Below are 27,213 nucleotides of genomic sequence, written 5' to 3'. Positions count from 1 at the left end.
GGGCTTGGTACTGTGTTAGTGGGAAATGACTTCAGACAAAAGTCACCATGGGCGTGAACCCTGAGGAGGAAGGCAGACCGGGTGCGTTGTGTTACACAGAGCGTAAGGAGGCCCAGGAGGGACCGTAGCACTAGGGTTTTGTTTTTGATGGAAGTATAAGTCCAGTACAAAAAAAAAAACCAAAAAGCTTGCTTATAAATTCTGGCAAAGAAATGGTGTCACTTCCAGTAGACCTGTCCTGCTGTGTGCCATGAGAGCCTCTAAAGGGAAATTCTGTGGAGAAGAAGATAGCTTAACATGAAATCTTTTGAGTTTGTCATAAAACACACAGTTGAAATCGCACTGGATGCACGCGTGACCCGTCTCTGCTCGCATTGAAAGTGAAGGTCCGTGAGCAGCAGGCCAACTGCAGCCGCTGTCTGCCCTTGTAGAGCTCCTACCAGGATACCCTGGAGTTCCTCATGGCCAGCCGCGATTTCTGCAAGTCCTTCTGGAAGATCTGCGTGGAGCATCACGCCTTCTTCAGGCTCTTCGAGGAGCCCAAGCCCAAGCCCAAGCCCGTGCTCTTCAGTCGAGGCTCCTCCTTCCGCTTCAGGTGAGCTGGGTCGGGGGTGGGCGGCTGCAGTGTTGCCAGAGCCGCTGTGCTGCCAGCAGACGGGGGAGGTGTGCACTCGTGGGTCCCCAGCAGCTGGGGCTGATTGTCCTGGTAACCACTTGGTATCAGTGTGTTGGGCTCTGCCAAATGTTCTAGAGCAATTAGGCAATCTCAGCAGCCATGGTCGACTCCTAGCCCATCTAGCTAATTCAGGAAGGTTACCTTTTCATGTAAAAGCGTCTGATTGTCACTTGGTTTTGCCTCACAGAATGATAGGTAGCTGTGCTCGCCACTGGCTTTCCATGCGTTTGTCAATAAATGAGTATTACTGTGTGTCAGCTACCTTCCAGCCAATAAGGGTCTAACTGAGGCAAATTACTGTCCCTGCTTTCATAAAAAATGCTAACTTGTGGAGTGGTTAATCAGTAACTAAACACACCATTTTTAAGTGGGTTCATTTATCCAATGCCTTTTCTGTACGTGTGTCCAAAGGTACTCCAAGCCATGAAGCATTTCTGAAACCCATGCAATTTGTTTTTCTCTAATTTGAATTGTCCTCAAATTTGCAAAATATTCCACTTAAAGAGACTGGAGGGACAGGAATCCACAGCTGTCTTAGCTTCTTATTCCTGCGACCCTGCCCACCACAGAAGGAGCAGGTGCCGAGGGCCCTGGAATGCCCTCATGTCATGTTCCTCTCTCCCTCCCGGTGTTCGTTTCAGTGGCCGGACACAGAAGCAAGTTCTTGACTATGTCAAAGAAGGAGGACACAAGAAAGTTCAGTTTGAGAGGTAAGAGCGGCTTCTGGCAAGCTCTGATTTGAGAAGGGGTGTACTTCGCAGTGGATGGCAACTGGCTGCTCGCCAACTCTGCACACAGGCTCGCTGTCGGGTGAGCAGGCAATTTCTGCATGGTCATCAAGCTCAGTGCGCTTGCTGTGGGGCAGGGGCGTGGGAGGACCCTGGCCCCCACGTGGAGGAAGACGGGAGAAGAGATGGAGAAGATGGGAAGATGATGATGAGGTCACTGCCAGGGGCAGGGAAGGCGGGGCTCAGAGAACTGGTGCTTGCTCATCCCCGATCCTTGCGGGTTCAGGAAGTAGTTCTCTAAATATATTTTTAAAAGATTTATTTTTATTGGAAAGTCAGATATATAGAGAGGAGGAGAGACAGAGAGGAAGATTTTCCATCTGTTGATTCACTCCCAGGGCCACAACGACCGGAGCTGAGCCAATCTGAAGCCAGGAGCTCTCCAGGTCTCCCACGCGGGTGCAGGGTCCCAAGGCTTTGGGCCGTCCTCCGACTGCTTTCCCAGGCCACAGGCAGGGAGCTAGGTGGGAAGAGGGGCCGCCGGGATTAGAACCGATGCCCATACGAGATCCCGGCGTGTTCAAGGCGAGGACTTTAGCTGCTAGGCTACCATCTGGGCCCTCCCTAAATATTTTTAAAGATTTATTTTATTTGTTTTGTTTTTTTTTTAAGATTTTTATTATTATTGGAAAGCCGGATATACAGAGAGGAGGAGAGACAGAGAGGAAGATCTTCCGTCCGATGATTCACTCCCCAAGTGAGCCGCAACGGGCCAGTGCGCACTGATCCGAAACTGGGAACCTGGAACCTCTTCCGGGTCTCCCACACGGGTGCAGGGTCCCAATGCATTGGGCTGTCCTCGACTGCTTTCCCAGGCCACAAGCAGGGAGCTGGATGGGAAGTGGAGCTGCCGGGATTAGAACCGGCGCCCATATGGGATCCCGGGGCTTTCAAGGCGAGGACTTTAGCCGCTAGGCCACGCCGCCGGGCCCCAAGATTTATTTTATTTGAAAGGCAGAGTTATAGAGAAAGAACCAGAGAGAAATTTTTGATCTGTTGTTTCACTCTCAACATGGCTGCAATGGCCAGAGCTGGACCAGTCTGAAACTAGGAGCATCTTTCGGGTCTCCCGTATGGATATAGGGGCCAAGGCTTGGGTCATCCTCTGCTGTTCTCCCGGATACATCAGCAAGGAACTGGATTGGAAGTGCAATAGCTGGAACTCAAACCAGTGCTCGTATGGGCTGCTGGGCCACTACCAGCTACACCCCAACAGCACCCCAGTTCTATTAATTTTTAAAACTTTCTTGTTTATTTGAAAAGCAGGGTAACAGAGAAAGAGAAATCTTCCATCCACTGATCACTTGGCACATGCCTGTGAGAGCCAACACTGGGTCCTGTAAAGCCAGGAGCCGGAACTCTCTCCAGCCCAGGCCCCCATGCAGGTGGCAGGAATGCAGGCTGTCCCTTGCTGTCTCCAAGTTTTCATATCAGCAGGAAGTGGGATCAGAAGTGGAAGTGTGACTCGATTGTGAAGCTGAAATAGGGTACAGGTGTCCCAAGCTGCAGCTTACCCTGCAGTGTCACGATGCCCACCCCTATTGTGTAAGCGTGGATGAGATAGGACACATCACTGTAGCTGTTGTTGCTGTGTTTGCAAAGGCTTGCCGCTCTTAGTGTGTACCAGGCACTGTCCCAAGCATGAACCCCAGGCTCTCCTCCAGATGGTCTCTGGCAGCTCAGCATCCTTTGATCTCCCTGGTGAAGAAGGAGACCCTCAATCTCGCAGGAAGCAAAGGAGGCAGCCCAGGTTTCCAGGGGGAAGATGATGCGCCCTGGCACAGTTGAGTGCCTCTGGGTTTTTGTAGCTTTTGTTTTTTCTTTTTCACTTTCCTGCAGTCACAAATATGATAACGGTCAGAGTAGACAGCCAAGGATGAGCACCCATAACTCACAGCCCTGATCCCCAATGCCTCCAAGTGAGGCATTAAAGCCACTCAGCTGGTGAGCCTCATGTAGGGTCCCCTCCCCGCCCCCTGCAGAGAAAGAACAAAAAGAAAAACCTCCCAAATCTGAAGCATTCTGGTCCCAAGCATTTCTGGCCAGGGCCTTCAATCTGCACTTGGAGTTCAGGCTTGCTTGCTCACTTCTTGTACCAGATGTCCCAGCGTAAAACCCACAGGCTGTGTTGCTCGCCTCGTCCTCTTGGGCACAGCTGCCTGGTTTATGCCCCTTCTCAGGTCGGTATTTCTGCCCCCCACAAGAGCAGAGGAAGTGCCCTAGGCAAGTGCTTTGGCACTGGTCGACTTCCGTTCCTCATGGCTCCAGGCCTTGCTCCTTAACCCTGTGTCTGACATGTGTTTTCACTCTCCTGTAGTCCTATGAAGAGTTCACACTGTGTTGGTCTCATGCCTTGCAAATGTGCCAGTGTGCTGTTTTGCTTTCGCTGAGACGAAGGGACCCCCCGTCGTCTGAGTCTCCTGATGCGAGTCTGAGTGGGCTTGCAGGGTGTGACCTGCAGGTCAGACGTATGACACAGTAGACCTCATCACTTCCCTGGGCAATTCACTGTTCTTATGTTTGAAGACCAAAGCCCAAGTTGTGGCTCAGTGGGGTTAGCTGCCACTTGCCATGCTGATATCCCATATGAGCACTGTTTCAAAGCCTCAGCTGCTCCACTTCTGATCCAGTTCCCTGCTACTCTGCCTGGGAGAGGAGAGCAAGATGGTCCAAGTGTCTTGGATGCCAGCACCCATGTGGGAGACCCAGGTGGACTTTCAGGCTCCTAGCCTCAGGCTGGCCCAACTCTGGCTGTTGTGGCCACTTGGAGAGTGAACCAGTATCTGGAAGACAGGTGTGTGTGTGTGTCTGTCTGTCTCCCTCCCTCCCTCCCCACTCCCTCCCTCCCCACTCCCTCCCTCCCTCCCCACTCCCTCCCTCCTTCCCTTTCTCCTTCTTTCTCTGTAAATCTGCCTTTCAAACAAATATTTAAAAATAAAATACTTTGAGGACCAAAACAAGCCGCAGCCTCTCCTCTCTGTGATCCACAGTATAGGTGCTCCAGGATTCCATCTGGAGCGCTGTGGGAGGCGCCAGCTCCCCCGGGGCCTGAGCTCCCGTATCCCATGCTCGTGAGAGATGGACGAGAGGCCGAGTGAAGAAGCCGGAAGCTGTAGGCAGCATCCAGCTCCGTTCCCTCCTTTAGCCGAGCCTGTTCGTGCTCTCAGGCAGGGCTCCTCCCTCAGATGGAGCTACTGCTGGAGGCTTCTACTGAGCAGTAATTGCCTCTGTTACAGAACCATCCAGAGAGTAATTACCTAGAATACACAAATTGATTTTATATTGCTGAGCCATAGCTCATGCCCGGCCAGCTCCTCACTCCCTCCCAGAATCGTGCCCGTCGCTCCAGAGCCCTGTTCCCTTGCCATCCTCTGTCAGCAGCCGCACAGGGAAATGCCCGAGGACTTCTGCGAGATTTTAGTACCCTCTGAAACAGGCACATGTTTTCAAAGGCTGACTGCTTTTCAGTCAGCTCATAAGAGCCACTCTGCAGGAGCAAAGACCTGATGCTTCACACACGAGGACCTTCAGTTCCACTTAGAAACAGTCACGAAAGCTCACCCGGGAGCCCGTGTTGGGATGCAGTGGGTAAAGCCTCTGCCTACACTACCAGCATCCCGCATGCACGAGCTGTGGTTCAAGCCCCAGCTGCTTTCCTTCCGAACCTGCGAGTGTTGCAGAAGCTGGGCTCCTGCACCCACATGGGAGACCCACATGCTGCTGGCTGCATCATGGTCCAGCCTTTGCTGTTGCAGCTGTCTAGGGAGTGAGCCAGCACATGGAAAATCTCTCTCCATCTCTCCTTCTCTCTCTTGGCTCCTCTTCCATCCTCTAACTCTGCCCATCAATAAATATATCTCTGAGCACAAACCTCCTGCCCTAACCACGGCTGCCTTGTGTGATGTCTCCCAGAAAGCACAGCAAGATTCATTCCATCAGGAGCCTTGCCATGCAGCCTTCAGAAGTGGATTCCGAGGTGCCAAAGCAGGTGAGGAGTGGCTGGGTCCTGTCCCCGCAGTGTTGCCTCTTCCACGCCCTGGGCTTGGTAGCACCTGTGCCAGTCATTCACGGTTTACCCTGGGGTTCGTTAGAGGTGAGAGTCTGGGCGCACGTCCTGGCCCTGGTCAGCCAGAGGGCACCCAGCCTGCATGCAGCAGGCCCCATGGGGTGGTCTGTTTGCACAGCAGGTCCTCTGAGCCACTCAGGCAGTTGCCCACTTGGCCAGAACTCAGCATTGCAGGGGGCAGGGGAGGGCCAGGTCTGTACCACTGGCATGAGTGCCCAGGGGCAGTGCCCTCAACTGGGGACAGGCCGTGGTCACTCTTGCCTGCTCCTGTGGCCCCATGGGTGGGCCCATGCTATGTTCTCCCAGGCCTCTCTTCTACAAAATAAAAGTTTTGTTGGGGGAAGAACATGAACAAGGTTTCAGGGTGAATCCAAAAAAAGAAAATGAAAAACCCTTGACCTGTCTCTGCTGCCCTAACAGGTGCAAGCACAGAAAATATTTGTCATTTTTCTAAGGTCGCATCCACACCCCTTCTGGTGCCTGTGACGGGTTTTTCTTTAGCCTCTGCCCACCCTCCCTTGGGAAGGCCTGTTTTATTCCATAGAGTCTGAAAACCCAGTATGAGACTATGAGATCTGGAAAGAACCTTCTGGAACATGGCAGGTGCACTCCAATGAATGCCAGCCTATGGTTCCTTAAGCTGAGTCTGGCAACCCATTCCACCACTGCAGAGTCACAGCCCCCAATAAAACTAGACGCTGGTGACAACGGTGTCCCTTTCTCTCTGTCCACTTCATCCTTTCCTTCTTCCTCTTCCCCCAGTCTCCTCAGAGCGCCAGCCTTATGTTCGGAGAAGGGGCCGAATCCCCTGGGGGCCAGAGCCGCCAGCATGGAAAGGGACTGAATGCTGCCACCACCGCCGCCACTGCCACCAGCGCCGCTGAGGACCTGGGGCCACAGTCAGGGTCACAGGCCAGCCCTGCTGTGCGGAAGAGCCCCGCGGGTAACAGGCAGGCGGACGGAGCCGGCCATGCGCCGCCGGAGGAAGAGGAGGAGGTCGTTAAGGATAGGACCCAGCAGAGTAAAGCTGAGCCCCCGCAGCCAAGCACAGGTCCAGCATCCCGGGCTGCTCGGGGCAGCAGCACGTCCATTCCTTTCATTGACTGCAGTGACGTAGACAGCGAGTATGACCTCCTCAGAGAGCAAGCGTCCCGCTCCCGGTCCCAGACAAATGACAACTGTGAGGGTGATTTGACCAGTGGGGTCTGTCTGCTCTCCAGGGATGAGAGGCAGGGAGAAACTAGGCGTAGGGCATCCCCGCGCTCTGCCAGGTCCTCCCGGCCTCATTCTAGAGAATTCCTAGATGACGACTCGGCAGATGTCACCTTTGACATGAGCAGGAGCACCAGACTCCCAAGACATAGTTCCCTGATAGACGAGATATTTAAGGGTTCAGCTGGGCACAGTCCCCTGGCCACCCCACTGTCTCCCAGCAGCAGCAGTTCCAGTCCAAGCATGAGCTGGGACAGGACTGGGTCCCAAGGCTATATTTCTGAAAATGGCCATGACCCAAGAGAGGGTGTGGGAGAAGACCCTCTCCCCAACCAGGGTCCTTGCTATGAAAACTCTTCCCCCATCCCGTCAAGGCCATACTTGAGGACCCTGCCAAGTAGATATAATAAGTCAGAAACTGACCCACTCATCCTAAGCCAGCTAGCATCAACCCCAGATGCCCTGGGTAGTTTTGATGACCATGATAAGGGAAGACGGGTCAAAACGGCCGCCTCCCCTGGCAGAAGGCTGGCTAATGGCACGCCTGTCACCAGTCCAACTTCTAGGATCCCCACGGCACCATCGGTGCGCCCTGGGGGCAGGGAAGGCCAGCTGGCTCCCTTGCAAATGACCGAGGGCTCCACCAGCAGTGGGAGTGTATCCAGCGATTCAGACTCGGAAGCCGTGAGCCCTGCACACTGGCCCTTGACGTTGGGTAACCCCGCAGTCCTGCAGTCCCCTGCCAAACTGAGAAATCTCGTGTCCTTGGGTGGCCCATATTTGAGTGGAGGGAGAGAGGAGGAGGAGTGAGGAGGTCAGAAGGCCAGTTTTCAGCTCTTAGGGATCTGGGGAAATGAACCCAAAGGTGGCGATGCAGAGGATCTGCTCAGAAACTCCTTGATTTTTTTATAGTCCATGTTTGATAGAGGAAGTTTTAGGCAGGTGCCTGTAAGAGCAGTGGCCCTCACACAGCTGGCTTGCTTTCCAGAAAAGACAGGCAAGGTTTTGTAGCACGTTCTAATGCCAGGTGACCAGGAGCCCATCTGGCTGGCTGGTTGAAGGCCAGGAAGCAATACTCTCCTGCGAAGTTGACAGTGTGCATTGTCAATGGTGATTTTCTGTGGCTGTTCAGTCGAGTATACTGCCCCCCCCCCCTTCCACTGGTTGAATCCTGGGACAGAAATGTGGCAGTCACAGGAAAGGTGTTGGCTTAACTGTGTCTTCCTTTTAAGAGGAGGACTGCTTTCTGTGCCTCATTGAGGAGTTGGTACAAACTTCAAGGCCAGATGAAGTTGGCGGCTAGCTTAGATCATGGATACCTTCATGGAAAGGCCCTGGGGTTACTTCTGTTTTCCAGGGCTTGACTGAAGTGCTTTAAAATGTCACCAAATCTTCGTGAATTGTGATTTACTAGAGATTCCTGGTGTGCTTTGCAATTGTGGTAGTGGAATAATTTGTTCTAAGAGATCATCTTGCTGGCTGTCTCGGTGCTGTGGTGATGCACCAGGCTGTGTTCTCCCCAGGAGGTCAGCGGTGAGCTGGCACCTGCCCTCAGGCCACACCCAGCATGGAGGAGTGGCTCTCAGTGCTGTAGGTGGTTTGTGAGCTTTCTTACCATGTGCACCCTGGCCAAGTGGGCTATAGGAAGCAGGGAGCCTTGGATATTTGAGCAAAAAAACGGAAGGTGTGAGGAAGGAGCAAGCGGTTTGACCCCTCCTCAAGTCTTGGCCCTCCCCCATGTGACTACCAGCCAACCAGCCCCAACTGCCTTCCAGAGTGTGATGGAATACGTTGAAAGCGGTAGCTCAGTTTTGGGCTTGCACGCAGAGTCGGTGCAGCAGCACAGAAACGTGAAGACACGTTTCTTCTTAATGTCTATTGTTTGTGTTGTTCAGTCTTTAATAAGTTTAAAAGATAAGTTGTGGAATAAAATTGTTAGATCCTAAGTGACTATAAAATCATTAAAGAGAATTTTAATGATGAATAATTCCTTATGGACCATCAGGCCAGTGGCATCGCTGTGCTCACCTGTGAGTTTATCACGGGAAGCTGGAATTTGGCAACAGGTGTGTTCACAGGTCAAGGTGTTGATTGACCCGCCGTCCTCAGATCATGGTCTGCCCTGAGGATGTTGAGTAGAGCAGCTTTTAGAGATTCTGAAGACTTAACCCGTTTTTCTATACAGCTTTTTATGTGCCTCATCACTTGATTCAATGCATGGTTGACAAATCAAATTGATAATTGGATGGTTTGCAAGTTGTCCGTTGCAGTCAGCTAAGTGTTGCTTTAGATTCATGCACTGGACGTTTCCGAGCTGGTCTGCTCGCCGCGGACCTTCACTTTACAGGTGAGAAGCCTCGCGTGACCCGGTGGCTTCCCCGCGCTGGCAGAGCTGCGGCTCACCCCGTGGTCAGAGTTCAGCTTCTTAATCCATGTGACTTTTTGGTACAGTAGAGCCTTTCTAATTCAGTGTTGTAGTTTTTGGAGAGTCTTGTCTGGGCTTTTCATTACAATCAGATGTGAAGACTACATACCCTGTGGATTTTGTGGAGACCGTGACAGGTCAGAATAAGCTGGGAAGAACTACTACTTTTCCTGTTTGTGGGGGTTTTGCAGTTATAACTTACGTTTTGCATATTCTGTTTTGATGTCTACTCGCTATATTGAAAACATGGTCAGATGTAGTTGTGTTTGAAATCCTGTGGTTTATTTGTGAAGGTCGTTTGTTCAGGTGGCTTTTCCATTGACCTCTAATCACACTGTAGTCTAATAATGAGACACAGTCAAACGATACTGTGTTAACGTAAGCGACATCTGTGAAGCATTAAATAGAAAACTGCAGCAAAATATAATCTAGTGATTCTTTGATTCTGCTTTTTCCTCCAGAGCTGAGTTTGCCCTAGTGTTTTAAAAGCTGTTGGTGTTACGAACACCAAAGACAAGTGTGTTTTCGAAAAGCCTTCTCATTTTCAGAGTGGTGCATAAGACCTTTTCTCTCGTTGCATTGGGAGCCAGCAAATGACTTATTTCTGGTCGTTGTCCAGCAGGTGTGAGAGCAACAAGCCTGGCATCGTGCGTGGTTGGTTAGTCCTCATTGCCTCTCGGGGACCTTGGCCTACACTCAGAGCCCAGAACCCTGGTCAGGGAACAGCGGATGTGTTCCTTGAGCCTGATCGAACAGGTTTGCTGAGGTCACATGTCGGAGCTCAGGCCTGACCAGCCACCTCTACCATCCCACTGTGCAGGCCCTCACTTTGGGTGAAGCTCTTGGCAGAGGCCCATGGTGCCTCAGCAGGGCCTGTGTGTGCATGCTTGGCAGAGGGTCCCAGGTGGGGCTGGGCGTAATGGATAGGCAGCAGAGATGATAGATTTGTGAATACGTTCAGATTTCCCAAGGGTTTCCTTTAGACCTGTCCACTAATGTTTCCCGGACAGAAGTTAGTGTGTGCATCTCCAACAGCAACAAGGGGTTCCGACTGTTAAATACTGGTGGTTCTTTGCTGCCTACCCCCAAGGCCATGGGTGAAAAACAAACCCGGTTCAGAAACCCACACCGGAGAACCATTCTCAGCTACTCCGGTAAAGGCATAAACTGTAGGCCTTTCTGTGGTTGCTGTTGCTGGTGCCGAGCAAAATAAAAATGCAAGAAATTCTTTGAGCATGAAGAAATGCACTTAATGAGTTCCAAAACTTCAAATGAATTGCCTCAGCTCCTTTAACAGTCATCGATATGCCATTGACAGCATTTTATTAGACAGGCGTTCAATTAGAGGAATTTTGCGAGCCAGCTCCTCCCTCCATGTGCGATTCATTTGAGGGCATTCCTCACAGATTCAGCTCACCAGATGCTGCTGCATGGCCTGCACTTAAAATAGGAATAATTCTGATTTCATTGTTGAGGGCCTCTGTGAAGATTCAGACCAGTCAGTGCTTCAAAAGCAAGGCCTACAAAATGCAGAAGTTTGCAAGAGCCTCACTTTCTACCGTGTATCCAAAATCAATTGTATTCTGAGACCTAGCCCTACATTAAGAAGTCGGAGGGTGTCCCCTCAAGCCTTCAGGCTCATGGTGACTTGATTCGCTCTGTCACTTCGCTCTGCCTGGCGTTTACTGCAGTGGATCAGAGTTTTAAGAGCTCCTAGAGTTCATGGCCAAGAAAGGTGCCTTATGCTTGACCTTCTCTCAGCACACACGCTTCCTCCCTGGCCTGAAGCTCGTTGCACAGTGACTTTCTGCTAATGCCGCTCAGTTTTGCAACTCAAACTGCCAAAGAGTCTGTCTAGGCAATGCGGATCATAAAACAGGATTCTCTGAACCCCGAAGAGGGGAATATTTCAGAATTCCCCATTGCTTGTAACTCCAATGAGTTTTAGGCTCAACCCCAATCGCCAAACCCTAAGAACATACGGAAGGAAAGGTGCCGTGGAGGGAGCGCCTGTGAGCAGTGAGGAAAGAACTCGGCTCTGGCGACTGCAGAATTGACTGGCGCTGTTTTTGCTTGTTAGTGAACCCCATCGCTTTCTGCTGAGTGAAAGCTGATCCAGGAACCAAGAATGCCTGAGTGTACCTGTGACACCAGTTGCTGCTGTTTAAAACAAAGCCGTGACTTTTAGAGGAAAAGCCAGCCTGCCACTTGTAATCCTTGTCCTTTTATTTAGCGAATAATAATCATGAAAGGCAAATAAACAAATAAAACTCACAGCTGCCGAGTGGCTGCCACTTGTTTTGTTGCATGCTCTCAAAAGAGCTGCTTGTCATGTCCCTGAGCAACCGAGAAACCTTTCCACGTGTTTTCCCATGATCAAAGGCTTGAATGCTGATGTGTGAGCCTTATACATACTGGGGAGGAAGAGCTGCAGTCTTGCTTCCTAAAAACAATACATCGCCCAAGACACCATAGACGAAGCCCCTAGCACAAGGCGTTGTTTTGTTCTGATGGAGATGGTGAAATGTCCTGGTGGGAGCCAGGAAGAACTAGAAAGTCTCCTTATCTTCACATAAACTCTGATTTGCTCAAGCTAGCCGCAGCGTGGATTGTGTGAAAGATGCGGGCCCTGCAGTGTAGCCTGGAAGCCACGCCTCTGGCACTGCTGGTCATGGCTTCACGTGGAAGGCTTCTTCGTGCAGCTCCCGGCCAGGTTACTCTACCTGTGTCTGCGGTGGCTTTTCTTCTTGAGAGGAGGGACGATTAAGAATCAGCTGTTGACACAGGAGAGCTGAGCTGCAGGGGGTGGCCTTGGAGCGGGAGGCTAGGGCACTGAGGTTGGCCGTGAACAGCGCTGGCGCGTGTTCCGGGTATACTGAGGAGGGGTTAGTAATGTCGGGTGTGTGTGTGTGATCAGCAGTGACTGTCCTTTTGAAGTGTGGGCGGAGGCGGTGGGTCTGCGTCACTGTGAGTGCGGGGCACTGGCTGGCTGTACAGAAGGAAAGCAGTAGAAGGGCATTTAGCAGGCCTGGAAACTGAACTAACCTGCCTTTCTCCTGGGCCTCAGGCATCCCTTGTCACTCCCCTGTGGGAGGAGCAGAAAGACCCAAGGCAGAGAGGGCTCCTCCCACAATGCACACACCCTGGCCGTCCCCCCTTCCGGAAGCATCCTAAATGGCTGATGGGCTCAGTTCTTCCCTCCCACCACCCCCACTCCCCTGCACCCCCATTGTGCCTGGGAAAGCTGCCACAGCGCCTCACTAACTAACCCAGTCTCACAAAGCTTGGCCTGGACGATTAACCAAAACTCCCTTCTGTTCTCTCTATGCGTACATTTAATGCTGTCAATAATGTATGGAAACTGCCTACTACGTCGAATCAGTTTGCAAAGAAAAATGGCTAAAGACTTCATCCTCATTTTTGTTCATTTGTTTTAATAAATCTGAGAAAACTTTTTTTCTGTTGTTCCATTGTTCGCAGTGTTTTATCGGCATGTGCCCACGCGACAAAAAAATGCTCTGTTTCTCAGCGTGGAGTTTGGTGGGCTTCCCTTCCCCTGCATTGTTGGAGCACTGTCTGATGTCTTTCTTTTTTTCCTTTTAACACTGCTCACTACCAGTTTGGATTTGGAATACCTGCCTCCTCTCCGGTCCAGTGATCCTGCTCACCAGCGGCCAGCTCGGGTGGGGAGGGAGGAGGTGAAGCGGAATTGAGGCCTTTTGCTTTCCTCATTGCAATTCCTGACAAGGCCTGCACACATACCTGCGTGCATGTGGATGGGGAAGGCCTGGTGTGAGCAGGATCGCTGTCTGGTAGGGAGGGGACTCACTTGCGGAGACAGAGCGCATCTGTGATAACAGCTTACAGAGGCTTGAGGGTGTGCCTCCCCGGTTTGAATGAGAACAAGGGAGAGAATTTGACTTGAGTGTTCTAAAAGAGCATTTGGGTGGGTTTAGGAGGTGGTAGGTGGGGTCCTGCCCAGCTCAGCCTCAGTGGGCTCCTCAGTGGCCAGTGAGCTGCAGGTCATCTTGGTGGACACCCAGTGTGTAGGCCATCACAGATGCTGTGTGGTTTCCTCTTCTCTGGCACGCGGTCACAGGAGGGCAGTGTCTCCACAGCGCATGCACCTACACCTTTGCGGAGATCTCTGGCTTCCCCTGTAATAATGAGCTTGGTGACACTGCACACGGAAGGCCAGACTCATGTAACAGTGTATGCATGGAATTAAAATTGCTTATTCATCTAAAGAGGCTTTTACTTGTCCTAACAGGCAGCTTGCTGTAAGAACTATCCATTGTAACTGTTCTTTGCCCACCAATGGCTGAAGCTTTGTTCTGAATGCAGATAATGTTTTCATTGGTGTGAAGTATCACATCTCCCAAATGCCAACACCTCCACCTCCTTCTCCTTGTTCTTCACCCCATAAGCAAAACAACTGGATGCACCTGCCATCATTTCTCCATTAGTGCATTTCTCTCTTTCTGCAAGTTGCATCACTGTTGCCTTTATGACGTGTTTGACAAACTGCAGTTGAGTCTTAGTTGTGTGTGAAACTTTTCTCAGAGTTACTGAATCTGAAAACTGCGCATCCACACACATGGACCTCCCTAGCCTAAAGTGTCCGCAGGAAGACAGCACTGCCAGAGCGGTGGCCTTATAGCCGAGAGCTTGCTTTTTCTTGTGGAGCCTTGTCATTTCCATAGAGCATGACTAGCTCTTTGCTAGCATATTCCATCGTGTGGGGACTCAACCTAGAATGTAAGGTACAATGAGCCTGGGTCTTCAGGACAGAACCTGTTATGCCGAGTCTCTATAGAACCATTGCTGTGCTCTTTCAGGGAAAGGTTTGGAAATAAAAAAGAGCCCTTGGAAAGCAAAGAAAGCCTGTGTCACTAATGTATTTCCCACCTATGCCTTTGTGGCATATTCTGAATTCATAGAAAAATGCTTGAATTTTAGAAGCCAAGTAATGAGAGAAACCCTGAGAGACGAGTAGCATCCAGAAGCTTGCAAAAGAAATTAGGGGTGCAGAGTGATGCTAAAGAAAGTTTGGAAAGAGAAGTTGAGAAAGCAACCCATCCTCAAATATTTCACAAACCTCTTGCAAAGTACTGTTTTTTTTTTTTTCTCAAGTTATTATCAGGTATTCTAGTTCTCTTTTCTTGGTTAAAAGAAAATTTACCCAGGTCAGGCATGGAGATCACCAGTTTAGTGGGGTAGAAGAGCAGACTGGCATGGCTAAGTCCCGTGAACTGCCATCTTTAGAGATGAGAGTTGCTTTTTGTCTTTTCCCAGTATTGTGTGAGTTGTTCCCAAGCCTTTTGTACACGCAGACAAGGTCTGGTTCCCTTGCAGCTGGCGCCAAGCCCTAAGCAGGAGGAAAGGCAGGGCCTGGCCGCCTGGCTTTTGGGACCCACACTCCCCCCACCCCCCGTGCCAGCAGCCTGCAAAGTTGCCATCATGGATGCCAGCACCGCCCACCCAGGCGATGTAGGCTTCCAAGTCCAAGGCAGCGAAGGCAGCTGCAAGCCTAGGAGAGAATCTGAAAGCCAATGCATGCGGCAGTGCTCAGGTAGGCGTCCCCAGTCATGTACAGTGTACAGTGACAATGAACTCCCTTGAGAGCCGCATCCGTGGCAACATGAAGTTAAATCCCTTCACACAGGTTGGTGGCAGGAAGGGGGATGGGGGACGAGGTGAAGGATTGGAGAATTATTTAGCAGAAACCAACTGTGTGTCTGAAAAGATGCAGTACTTCTGAAAATATGGAGACGTCATGATTTTGACAGCTTGAGTTCAGGGTGTGGATGGGTTTGTCCTAAACCCTAAACATCTTTACTCCTGAAGCTTTGAGTCCTGGTACCACCTTTGAGGGATCACCCACGGCTGTTTACCCTCTGATGGAGGATATTGCTTGGTGTTAATCCATCATAAAGGAAAAAGCAATTGAATTTTCAAGGCATTGGTAACTTTATTGCACATTGCCAATGAGTGTCAATACTGGCTGCCTCCCCACTGCCCGAGGCTGTGTCTCCACAGCGTGGGGCAGGCAGAATGAGATCTGAGCCGGTGTGAGAATGCTGGATCAGTCCCATGAGACCCGTGCTGGTTTGGGCTGCCTCGGTACAGACTGATTGCTCGTAGGTCTCCTAACTCGGTCACCTGGGCCCCTCAATCTTCACAGCCACCCATGTGGGCAACACACTGTGGCTAAAGGAGAATTGTAAGTACTTGCCAAGGTGCCAAATTCTCCAAACCAGCCTTGTCAGCACAGCACTGATTGCTAAATGGTACTGGAACTATGGAAAGTGGTAGGTGACACGGTTCAAGCAAAAATACAAAGCCTCACAACGGTTCACTCGCAAGGACCGAGGGGACCTGTCCCCAGGGCCACAGCTCCGGTTAGCCAAATTAAAAATGTCAGAGTTTGGAACGTCTCCCTTTCTCAAAATGACTGATCGGTTTTTAGACCAGATTACTAGACAGTTACTGAATACTGACCTTTCTGTTTCAATACACCCCTTACCCTTCCTCTCTCAGGCCCTGAGAGAAACCAGCTTGGAGTAGCCTCTTGGGAAGAAGGAAATGAGCCACTCTGAGTTAGTCCTGGGTCTCTGTGTGGCACATACCAAGTGCACAGCTTCCACATCTGTAGGCTGCAGGGGTCAATGCAGCAGGCTCTTAGCCCAACCACTGGTAGGCTGATCCTGTGCTGTTCCTTGAAGTACACACGTGACCATGTCTCCTGGAGCTGTGCTCCTCGCTAGGCATGCTCTCTGGTGCAGTGGCGCAGGCGGCCTTGGGCCTTGGGGAGGCGGGGCTGTCTGAATGCATGCACCTGACTTGCCTCCTAACCCTGCAGCACTCTGCTCTCACGTACTGTCACCGGATGCTGTCCAGAGCCTGACAGCACCCCGCACCCCTCTCACAGCCAGACTTCTCCCCACCTCTTCATCTCGCCTCCACCTCTTTCACTGCTGTTTCTGTTCCCCCGCCCTGCGACTCCAAGGCCCAGCATGCTATCGCAACGGCCTCACCGGATTTCACGCCCCACATGGGAGCTGACGGGAAGCCCTCGGTTTTGTCAGCTGATGGACACATGAAACGTGACACTAACAGCAAGTACAAGTGCATGTGATGCTCCACTCTAGACACCTGCCGCAAGCCTATCTCTTACTCCTGTTTGTAGCAATAGCATTTTCCTTTGTGTGCTTTGTTTCTGAAAAAAAACCCAAAAAACTAGCGCAGTACTAATTTGTTGTCGCTGTTCTCGTTGCCATGCGCTAATGCGTTCACGCTTGTTGTATTCAGTTGTGCACTAGTGTCAATAAAATTGACATTTGTGAAGCAATTTCTGGCCTTTTTCTCTGGGGTTTGCTGGGTCTGGTGGTGCGTGGGCTGTTGGGTCTGTGAGGAAACGCCAGGGCTTTATCTCTGTGAAATACATTGAAAAGGGTGGTGAAGGGGTTTGAAAATGGTAAACTTCCCAAATCTGCCTTTTCCTTGCATTTTCTGAGCTTGTTTACTCGAGGATTGTGGTACTGGCCCATAGCCAGTGGCCAAGGCGTCTGCTTCTCTGCTGGTAGCTTTTCACCGCTGTGTTGTCAGCTGGGGAAACAGGCCAGGGGCTCATGCTAGCTGCTGCATGGCTCCTTCCTGCTGGGCCCGTGTCCACTGCCCACCCATAGGCAGCTGTCCTCCACACTGGTCTCTTGTCATTTTCAAAGGCTTCACAGTGACTCCAGTAGGTGAGACTAGGCATGCGCTGGCGGCAAACTGAACTTCACCCTTCCCATGAAGGTTCTGGTAGGGAGCCCGAAACGCTCACGCTTGTCTTTGCTCACCATGGTGCCAGGATTACCACAGGCTAATTGCACTGTCTACCTGTTCTTCTTAGCTCCAACCAATGTGCCTTAGAAGTTCACAAAGGAGTGTTGGGGAGAGACACTCAAGCTAGTCTGTTCTGAAACGCCCACATAGCTCCTTTGTGTTGGCAAAGGTTGTCCTGGACGGGTCACTCGTCATGGATAATTTCCACATGTTCGCGTCACTTAATATGGTATGCTTTCTCGAGGACTAACTCATTAGCTGCCACCCTTGAGTCCCCAAGGGGCACTGTGAGCATGTCATGATCTCCAGCTTTGCATTTGTCAATGAGCACCTTTGCGTGTCACGTGACGCTAGTGTTTCTGTCCCAAACAGTGAGAGACGTGGAAGGACGCCACCAGGTATAACCCATTTGCTCTGTTCTTTGTAGAATGGGGAGCTAGTCGCTTGGCCTTTCTTGTAGCTGTGACCCCATGTTCTAAGACGTAGTGTGTCCCCTGAGTACACCAGTCCTTTAGATGCCTGTTAGTGTAGTTCTATTTTCTAGTCATTTCTGCCTGTCTCGTGGTATAGATGCTGTCTTGAGTAATTTTTAGAAATAAAGGTAGCAGTTAAAGGAGGTACACTCTTGAGATGCGCTGTGCTTTTAAGCTGCTGTAATTGTTATCTAAGCCAAGTTCTCTATTTTACCATTAACTGAGGCTCCACTGGATTATCCATACTTTGGTATCTTTCATATGAAAGCAACTTCCACTTAGGGGAAAGAAAGAACTACGGAAGAATGAATTACATTGAGTTTGCCACAAGGTAGTTAAGTTACTAGAAATTTGCAAAGGTGAAAGTTGTTCCTGGAAATCAGGTCTCCGATGGAATCACTTTTTTTTTTTTTCTCTTTTTAAAACTTCTCATCCCCAAACAGGCTCCCTGACTGGCAGCCCTCACCTTTCAGAGCTGTCCATCAACTCCCAGGGTGGAGCCGTCCCAGCCAACGTGACCTTGTCTCCCAACCTGAGCCCCGACAACAAGCAGGCGTCTCCCTTGATCAGTCCGCTGCTGAACGACCAGGCATGTCCACGAACTGATGACGAAGAGGAAGGCCGGAGGAAGGTGATGCCGGGAGGGGTGTGGGCATGTCATGGGGGTGTGGGGCTGTTAGGCTTTCCAACTGTGGCAGCAACAGACACCTAACAAAATTTACCATATGCATCGTTTGTAAGAGTATTCAGTCAGCCATAGTAGCAGTAGGGCTATTCATGTTGTGCTGTGGCTCTCACCACCACCCATACCCAGAACATCTCATCTCCCCAGATTGAAGCTGTACATGCTTAGAGAATAGTCATCATCCACCATCCTTGAAATGGGCAAACCACCAGCCTTGCCAGCCTTATATAAGGGACGTTGTATAACTGGAATTTGTGCCTGGCCTACAGGTCACTCGAGCTCATGTCCTGAGGGTCCATCCACGTTGATACGTGTCAGTGTGCCCATTACTACTAAGGCTGAATGCGATTCTGTCGTATGCACAGACCACATAGTAGAACCCATCTCACAGCGGGCATTTGGGATGTATCCCACTGTGGGCTGCTGTGAGTAGTTCTGCTGTTAGCATGGTATGCCAGTAACTCTAAGCCTCTGCCTGCAGTTCTAGTGGGTTTATAGGGTGTGTAGCCAGAGGTGGACTCAATGCGCTGGTTAGGCAAAGACAGCAAGATGGCAAGCAATAGGATCTTTTACTTTGATTTGTTCCTGAAAGAGAAAATAAAATCCCTGGGTGGGCTGCTCTTGCGTGGTGCTGGCTGCCCCACTCACGGGCTCCCATGGACGTGCCAGTGGATTTGGCCCTTGGCTTCCGAGATCCGGGCACCCACCAATGATAGCACTTGGTTTCCGGAGTAACAGACCCTGCCAGGATGTGGCTGGGAGAAGAGCCTCTATGGCTTCTCTCTCCTAGACTGCCTCTGTCATGTTCTGATTGGAATCCTGCTGCTGATGATGATAATCCAGGTGAAAGGAAACACCGCCAGGCCCTGCAGAAGGAGAGATCTTCAAAAATACATGGAAGGGGCATGTTCAGCAAACTATGCCACACTCTCATTTTTGCATCAAAAACATTTCTCAGTTTTATCTTTGCACGGTGTTTTGAGGTGCCCATAGGTGGCCCTCGGGGGCGTCCCCCCCGGCTGCTGACTGCGCTGTGTTTCTTTGCCGGCTCCTGCAGAGGCTGCCCACCGACAAGGCGTACTTTATCGCCAAGGAAGTCTCCACCACCGAGCGGACGTACCTGAAGGATCTCGAAGTCATCACTTCGGTGGGTGCGGTGTTTTTCCTGTGGGATTAAAATGATGTCACTCATCATAATGATGAGTGGGGCTAATTCCACGTGACTTCTCTGGCTTCCACAAAGAGGATTCGGGTCTCAGTTTTGAGAGATTAGATGCTGACAGTGTGTTTGGAATATATTCTGAAAGTTTTTCGAATTGTAGTTTTTGAAGCACAAGTAAAGTTCCTCCATGAAAGAAAATGTAAACACTTCCCTGCCTGTGTGCACTGATCCAGAATATTCCAGGTTTGCCCAAAGGCCCTCAGAGCTCCTTCTGTTCAAGGTGGTCCCTCAGAGATTCCAGGAGAAACAGAGCCATGCCAGCATCCCCCAGGACACTGCCTTGGAAACAGCCCCAAGGCATTTGGACGCCTTTCTGACCTCTCTACCCTAGTGTCAGCCCAGCCCACGGGGAGGTGGGTGGCTAGCAGTGACTTGCTGTGCCTTGGGGGCTGTGTACTGTGTCTGGCCCTGGGCAGGTGCTCCATACCCTACAAGGGATGCCAGTCCCAATTCACCTGACCCGTATGTACGACCATAACAACGGGGCTGCTTCCGGTCCTGCGTGGGCCACCTTCATGTTGAACATTTTCAGCAAAGGAAAAGAGCTGGCAATTCTTAAAGCAATAAAGCAGAGAGTGTTCTGCCCTCCTGAGTTCGGAACTAGCCAGTGAGTTGGCCAGGGTGGGGGTTTGGATGGGAGTCAGTGCCCATTGAAGAGACGGGTCCTGGCTGGCATGGTGCGTCCCCAGTTTCAGGATATAATAATGCAGAGACAAGTGCACCTCTCTGCCGCTTAAGTGCAAGGAGGAAGAGTGGGAGGCCTAGACACCTAGAATGTTCTGGGAACACCATAAATGTGGCCAGAGAGAAAGCTCCTCACGCTCCACTTGCCATCTGCCTGTATGGTTTTCGCTGTGCCTCTTCACTCTCCGAGGCCTCCTCTCGTTGTCCCCAGTGGTTCCAGAGCACGGTGAGCAAAGAGGACTCCATGCCCGAGACACTGAAAAGCCTCATCTTCCCGAATTTCGAGCCTTTGCACAGATTCCATACCAATTTTCTCAAGGAGATCGAGCAGCGCCTCGCCCTATGGTAAGTGCTATAACACTTGATTGCAGTTGTCCTCTTCCGTCCCTGCCACTCCGACTCCTCCCTGTCCTTTCGGATGTCATTAGCAAGAAACTGGCTTGGGACAAATGCACCTTACAGTGGCTTTTGATTCTGTATGTCTTTAGACCTCCTGTTCAGTGTTTTCCCTTCAGCTTACAGTTTTCAAGGTACGTTTTCCTCCATCGTGGTGACCATGATGAAACATGACGACAGCAGACTTGGGAGTGACGGTGGGGTGTCAGTGCTTGCTTGGCTCACGTCCACAGGGTACATGGCGAGTATGCAAGAGCTTCAAGGAAGGGCGAGCGTTTTGCACAGCAAGTGCGACGCCACATCTCATCCTGGAGGGTCTGGATTCTGGGCTCGGCTCCATTTCTTCCTGTGCAGCTTCCTACTGAGGCTCCTGCTGGGAGGCGCAGGTGGTAGCTCGTGCTCATGGGTCCCTGCCACCCACCTGGGGACTGGACTGGGTTCAGGACTCCTGGCTTTGGCTTCTGCATTTGGGAAGGACTGAACCAGCAGAAGGGAGATTCCTTTTAAAGAAATGAAACTGAATCTCTTAAAAAATATTTATTTGAAAGAGTTACAAAAAAGAGAGAGGGAAAGACAGATCTTTCATCCTCTGGTTTCCTCCCCCCATGGCTATAGTGGCTAGGCCTGGGCCAAGCTGAAGCCAAGAGATGGGACCTTCATCTGGGTCTCTGACATGGATGGCATGAGCTCAAACTCTTGGGCCATCTTCCACTGCTTTGCCCAGGCCGTTAGCAAGGGATATTTGTTGAAAGTAGAATAGCCAGGATTCGAAGTGGCATGCCTGTGGGATGCTGGCATTGCAAACAAGGCATTCTTTACCTGCAATGCTGGGCTCAATACAGTTTTGGTTTTTGTTTGTTTGTTTATTTGGTGGGTTGGTTTCTGTTTTTAAGTTCATTGAAAAGAGAAAATCTAAAGACAAGTGTATTTTAGTGCAAAGAAAATGAAGTTCGCACATATAGGAGTCTTCTAAAAATTCGTATGAGGGCATATTATGGAAAACTATGCATAGACGTCAGAAACTGTTGCACCAAAATAAATGTAATTCCATTTGTCCACAAACCTTTCTGAAGTAGCCGTGTTTGTCTTGTGCAGTTCTCTGATGTTACATTTCATAAGGCTTAAAAAGCATCATGAGAAATGCAAGCCCTGTGTAACATACGCTTCCGCAAACTCACCACGTTTACATAAAGCTGTATAAGTACGGGAAACGGCCATGACCAAGGACAGAACTCAAACACTGGTCATGGCCTCGGTGCCCATCACAGCAGCAGACTGGCTAGAAGCTATGTCACATCTGTCCGCTAGCTACACAGGAAGCATGAATCCAAGAGAAGATGGAGGTACCAAAAAAAAAAAAGAAGAAAGAGAAACTGCTATAGAACTGCAAAAAATCTGATGTGCCATGACCTAAAATAGAACGTTTATAGAAATTTCTTTGGAGTATTTTAAAGAACAGTTTATGTACCTAGGCACATGGGAAGTCAGCTGTCTATTAAATATAAATTTGAAAATTCCCAGGGGGAACAGCCAGGGCACATCAGTGTAGGGGTGAGCATGGCAGCCATGGGTTTATCGGTGGCCATAACTCCTCAGCCTGGAACCCTTACCTGCGAGGGAAGATGCAGGCGCTTGTAAAAAGCTTCTGTTGTGGCTTTGATTCACGGAGCAGGTTCAGTGGCGCATCCTCCACACAGCCGTCCCTTGGCCCGTGTCTGCCATGAAGACAGCAGAAGCCCGCGGAACACGTGGAACTGGAGAGCGAGCGAGCCGGCAGGCAGCTGATATGCGGCTCAGAGGCCTGGCGGTTCTGGTCAGACCCACTGGCAAGCCCATCAGGAGTAAATGCCAGGTCAGGCTCAGTTCATCGGCTCCTCCCAGGCACAGTCAGGCGGGGCGAAGGCTACGAGTAGGCAAGTTTGGTAACATCCCTGTGTGTCCAGCTTACAACACTGGGCCTGCTTGCTACAGTTAACCTGGGGCCTTTCTGAAATTTCCATCTGCAGGCTGAAGCCCAGCCCAGAAACAGCAACCCTCGGGTTCCAAGGTGGAGCCGAGGTCGAGAACTCTGCCCCAGGTGGCTTCATTAGGAAAGACCCAGAGCAGGAACTAGGATGGATGGCTCTTCCAGAAGGTTAGGCCAAAGCCCAGCAGAATTCTACCCAGGCCTGACTTTCACAGTTGTAAGGGGGATAGCAGACTGCATTCCATGAAGAAGAACATCAACAGGGCAGAGAGGCTCTGGGCATGCAGCCTGCATCTGGCTGATCCCGTGGGAGCGGGCTGAGCAACTGTGACTTGCAGTGGACAGCAGGCCTGGAAGGACAGCTGACCCTGTGCGGAAGCGTAATAAGGGGGCGCCCGGCGAGCACCTGCATCTTCCGGTCCTGGGCTACCTTGTCCTAGCTGAGCTGGCAAGCACCTGCCCCCAAGGGCTGTCCAGCGCAGTATACATGACTTTCCATTTTTTAAAAGACTCCTTTTTATTAGACAAATTTGCAGAGAACAGGACAGACAGATCTTCCATCTGCTGGTTCACTCCCCAAATGGCTGAAATGGCCAGAGCTGAGATGATCTGAAGCCAGGAGCTTCTTCCAGGTCTCCCACACAGGGCACAGGGTCCTATGGTTTTGGACCATCCTCTGTTGCTTTCCCAGGCCATAAGCAGGGAGCTAGATGGGAAAATGAGCATCCAGGATATGAACTGATGCCCATATGAGATGCTGGCACGTGCAAAGGGAGGGTTAACCGATTGAGCCAACGTGTCTGCCCTGTGACTGCATTTTTAAAGTGCCCCTCGGGTGGAAGTGATAATTGCCTCTGTTTGGCACAGCTGGCCCTGCCATGCCTCTTGGGGATCCCAAGACTTTCATGTCTTGGCTTGGGACCCACATACTGGCTGTAATCGCCGTGTCTTTTGCTGCAGACAGCAGAGGAGGGGAAGGAAGGGAACAGAGAGAGAGTGAATGGCAAGCCGTGCTCCCAGGGTTCCTGCCCGCTGACGGAAGAAGGCACGCAGGCGGCAGGGCAAGGAGACATGGGATCATTCCAACAATGTGTGTGTCCGTCCAGCTATGATATGGGAGGCATGAGCTGGCCCACGTCATTTGGGATGGCTAAGATCCAAGCTCAAGTTCACCCTGACACTTCGGGTCTGTGTCCTCCGGTCTGTGGATCCTATGGGCCTCGTTTCCTCATCTGCAGCACGGGTTGGCACCCGCAGGGCTGTGCCTCCCATACATGAAGGCCATATTTGTAAAGGTCACAGGGTGTTCTGTGCCTGGAAAAGGCGTGTGCGGACTTGTTTAAATCAACTTTTGAACTAGTTGGCATCTGTGTGCACCCCTTCCCGATTCCGGCGTTTGCATCTTGTGCTTCCAGGGTACATTTGTCCCAACTTAAAAGCCATTACTGATTCATTCCTGTGGAGTGAACTCCAGGCTCTACTCAATCATGCTCTAAGCGATTCTTGATGCAAGCAGACCTGCGTCGACTTGGCGGCAAAGGCTTCCCCACAGCTGGTGCTCATTTCTGACTCATGGTTTCCCACGTGAGGCCAGTAAACGTGCCTGTGTACACTGTGTTTACTGGTGAGAAACTGGAGGATAGAAAAAGTAGCAGGAAGTTTCCAGAAGGATCCAGCTGGGCCCTCACGTATGTAAACATACCTGCCCCTATGCAAATGTCACCTTCTGCTAAGCCAAAACACCTGAGCAGCCGGCGCTGCCCAAGGCCAGGGTTCTTGTTGCCAACACCCAACTTACATGTTTCTTTAAAAAAAAAAAAAAAGAAAGAAAACTGGAAGAACAACTTGGTTTTCTTCCTTTTGAGAACAAGGTAATTTACTCAGCTGCTTAAACACACTTAGAGAAGGCCGCATGCAACCAGCCCTTGGCATGGTCGGTGCTGCCCAGGTCCAGCCCTTGGAGGGGCTAGCAGGTGTCAGCTGCCTTCTGGCCCGTTGATCCCTCGAGATGGACAGAGGCCTGCTTTGGTCCAGAGGGCCATAGCCAGTTGTGCTGTGTACAAGGTTTAGCTTGTAAGTCCAGTGTGGAGCTGGGACACAGTGAACGAAAGAGGCTGGGGTAGGCCATGGTGTGTGTGTACATGGCGCACACACAGAGCTTTAAGGAGAAATAGCTGCACATCTTAGGAGCAGCAGGCCAGGGTCCGAGATGTGACCTGGGATGCCTGCCACCAGCCGCTCTAAGCAGAAGGCGCTCCTGGGATGAGCAGAGCAGTAGAAGCAGCAGCAGTGAAGTGAGCCAGCGAGTACGGGCGAGCTTCCTTCGGGCAGTCATTTGAGAGAGCAACAGGGAAGTCCTCCGGACAGTGGAGAATGGGCGTCTGAACCTTGGGAAAGAAATGCGTCGTAAAGCGTGAGGCGGATGTTGGCCGTGAGAAGAATCAGATCATGGGAAGAGCCAAAGGCACAACCCACCTGACCGCACCTGTGGGGCAGCTTGCTTTCCACCAGGTCCACTGTGGCAGAACCAAAGCCAGCAGATGAGACAGAAAGAGTGCAGGAGTGGGGCCCAGCGTGGTAGCCTAGTGGCTAAAGTCCTCGCCTTGAACGCACCAGGATCCCATATGGGCACCGGTTCTAATCTTGGTGTCCTCGCTTTCTGTCTAGCTCCCTGCTTGTGGCCTGGGAAAGCAGTTGAGAATGGCCCAAAACTTGGGAGACCCGGAAGAGGCTCTGTGCTCCTGGCTTCGGATTGGCGCAGCTCTGGCCGTTGTGGCCGCTTGGGGAATGAATCAGTGGACAGAAGATCTTCCTCTCTGTCTCTCCTCCTCTTTGTATATCTGACTTTCCAATAAAAATAAATAAATAATAATTTTTAAAAAGAATGCAGGGTGGAGGGTCCTAGGGTGCCAGGAGGGGGTGAGGCATACCGTTCCTGGGGTGTAGGAGGTGGAGGAGTTCTGAGATGAGGGCTGTGAGGGTTCATGAGCTGGCAGTGCACCAGAGGCTCTTCTAGAAATTTCCCAGGTGGGGCAGTTTTGTCTTAAGACAGCAAGTGTGCTTGGTATACAATAGACATCTGCACCTATGGGTTACTCGTTACTCTGCGGGCAGATTATTGGAAAGCCCTGGTGCATCCTGGATGAATTCTCCTGCTCCTTGCCATCCCTGGGACACAGGAGGCACGTGGGGTTGCAAGCCTCCATCCTCCAGTCAGCAGGTGCACCCGGGCCGCCATGCTCACGCTGAGGGGAGAGCCCGGTTGTTTTACTGATTCAGAAGGCTCCTGCACAGCGTGGCTTCCATGTAAGCGCAAGCTCACAGCACCCATTTGCTCCTTCTGGGAAGCCTTTGCCCTCACTGTCTGCAGCGCTGTTTCCTAGATGGGTAGGCAAGTACAAGCAGTCTCCGCCAACCCTGGCAACCACTGTGCAGGTAGCACCTTGTATGTCCCTAGACCCTGCTAGCATGGAGCTCTAGGGACCATGTTGGCAGCAGGCCCGTGTGACCTCAGCTGGCAGGCCACGGGCCTGAGCCCACCTGCTGCAGCCCAGCCTCCGGGGAGCAGGCACTCTTCCTTTAGGCTTGGGGGAGCTCCTACAGTGGCCCCCACTGGGCCCGCCTCTGCTTAGCTTGGAAGCATCCTAAGGAGCCCCAGGTGCTTGGCCGCTGGGTGCAGCCTCTCCAGCCTGGATCTGCTTCTCACTCAGCCCCCCAGCCCCATACATGTGTCTGAAAGGTTGTCTGTGCTGCCGACAGCATGGACACCATGGCACGCAGCAGCCCGTGTCCAGCCTGGTTACGCCAAGCTGGTGTCTGTGGACAGGTCCCCATAAGGAAAGAATCTGGTTTTTGTGTTATATGGCGTCACTCCAAATCAAAAGAGCCATATAGGTTAAATGTAGAGAATATCCCAACTTATTCCGCAAGAACAATGCTTGTCACACACAGGCTTGGCTTGGGAACAGGTCATTCTTTGCAGATGTCGCCCAGTGTGAAGGGAGCCAACCTGCACTGACCCCTTCAGAGTAATGCCAGTCAGCGGTTAGCAGCTCGTCTGTCCCCACCACTCAGACTGCTCTGCCTCCCAGGAGTTAGGGGACCTCCACTGTAGCTCAGAGATGCTCTGACCCAGCCAGGTTGCTCAAAACGAAACTGATTTTTCCACCTGGAAAACTGACTTCAGAAGCCATGGTTCTCGCTCCTTCTTATCCTGGTTGCTTGTCCCACTGCTCCGCCCAGACTTGGGATGCCTCCAGGGGGCGCTGTTTGCGTGCCCCTTGCTCAGGACGGGAATGAATGCAGATGATGTTTGAGTGTTTTCTCCTGTGTCTGCATCAGAATTCCTGTTATGCTTTGTATCTATAGTGGACTTCATCCTTTCATACCCATCTTTCTCAAACAGATCTTGAGACAGCTTACAGATAGGAGAAAAAGAAAAAGCTAAGTGAAGCTTAGTAGACTGTCTAAAGCTGTGTGGTTCAACGCAGTGCCCGCTGGCCACCTGCAGTAATTTTTTTGAATTTATTTATTTTTATTGGAAAGTCAGATATACAGAGAGGAGGAGAGGCAGAAAGATCTTCCATCCACTGATTCACTTCCCAAACGGCTGCATTGGCTGGAACCAGGAGCCCGGAGCCTCTTCCGGGTCTGCCACATGGGTGCAGGGTCCCAAGGCTTTAGGCCGTCCTCGACTGCTTTCCCAGGCCACGAATAGGGAGCTGGATGGGAAGCGGGGCAGCCGGGATTAGAACCGGCACCCATACGGAATCCTGGAGAGTGCAAGGCGA

At 51.3% G+C, this 27,213-nt stretch overlaps 1 protein-coding gene across 3 annotated transcripts in view; it reads left to right on the top strand.

The window, feature by feature from the left end:
* Positions 1 to 27,213, top strand: part of FARP1 (FERM, ARH/RhoGEF and pleckstrin domain protein 1) — a 213,376-nt gene that overhangs the window by 172,748 nt on the left and 13,415 nt on the right. For all 3 annotated transcript variants that reach the window (XM_058670519.1, XM_058670518.1, XM_058670517.1), the window contains exons 10-16: positions 432 to 595; positions 1,318 to 1,386; positions 5,377 to 5,452; positions 6,293 to 6,581; positions 17,914 to 18,101; positions 19,213 to 19,302; positions 20,273 to 20,406. In XM_058670519.1, coding sequence (XP_058526502.1) covers positions 432 to 595; positions 1,318 to 1,386; positions 5,377 to 5,452; positions 6,293 to 6,581; positions 17,914 to 18,101; positions 19,213 to 19,302; positions 20,273 to 20,406 — 1,010 coding nt within the window. The remainder of the gene's footprint in view (positions 1 to 431; positions 596 to 1,317; positions 1,387 to 5,376; positions 5,453 to 6,292; positions 6,582 to 17,913; positions 18,102 to 19,212; positions 19,303 to 20,272; positions 20,407 to 27,213) is intronic.

Source organism: Ochotona princeps, chromosome 12 (assembly GCF_030435755.1).
Source record: "Ochotona princeps isolate mOchPri1 chromosome 12, mOchPri1.hap1, whole genome shotgun sequence".
In the NCBI taxonomy this organism is placed as follows: Eukaryota; Metazoa; Chordata; class Mammalia; order Lagomorpha; family Ochotonidae; genus Ochotona; species Ochotona princeps.
This window is presented reverse-complemented; position numbering and strand designations above follow the sequence as displayed.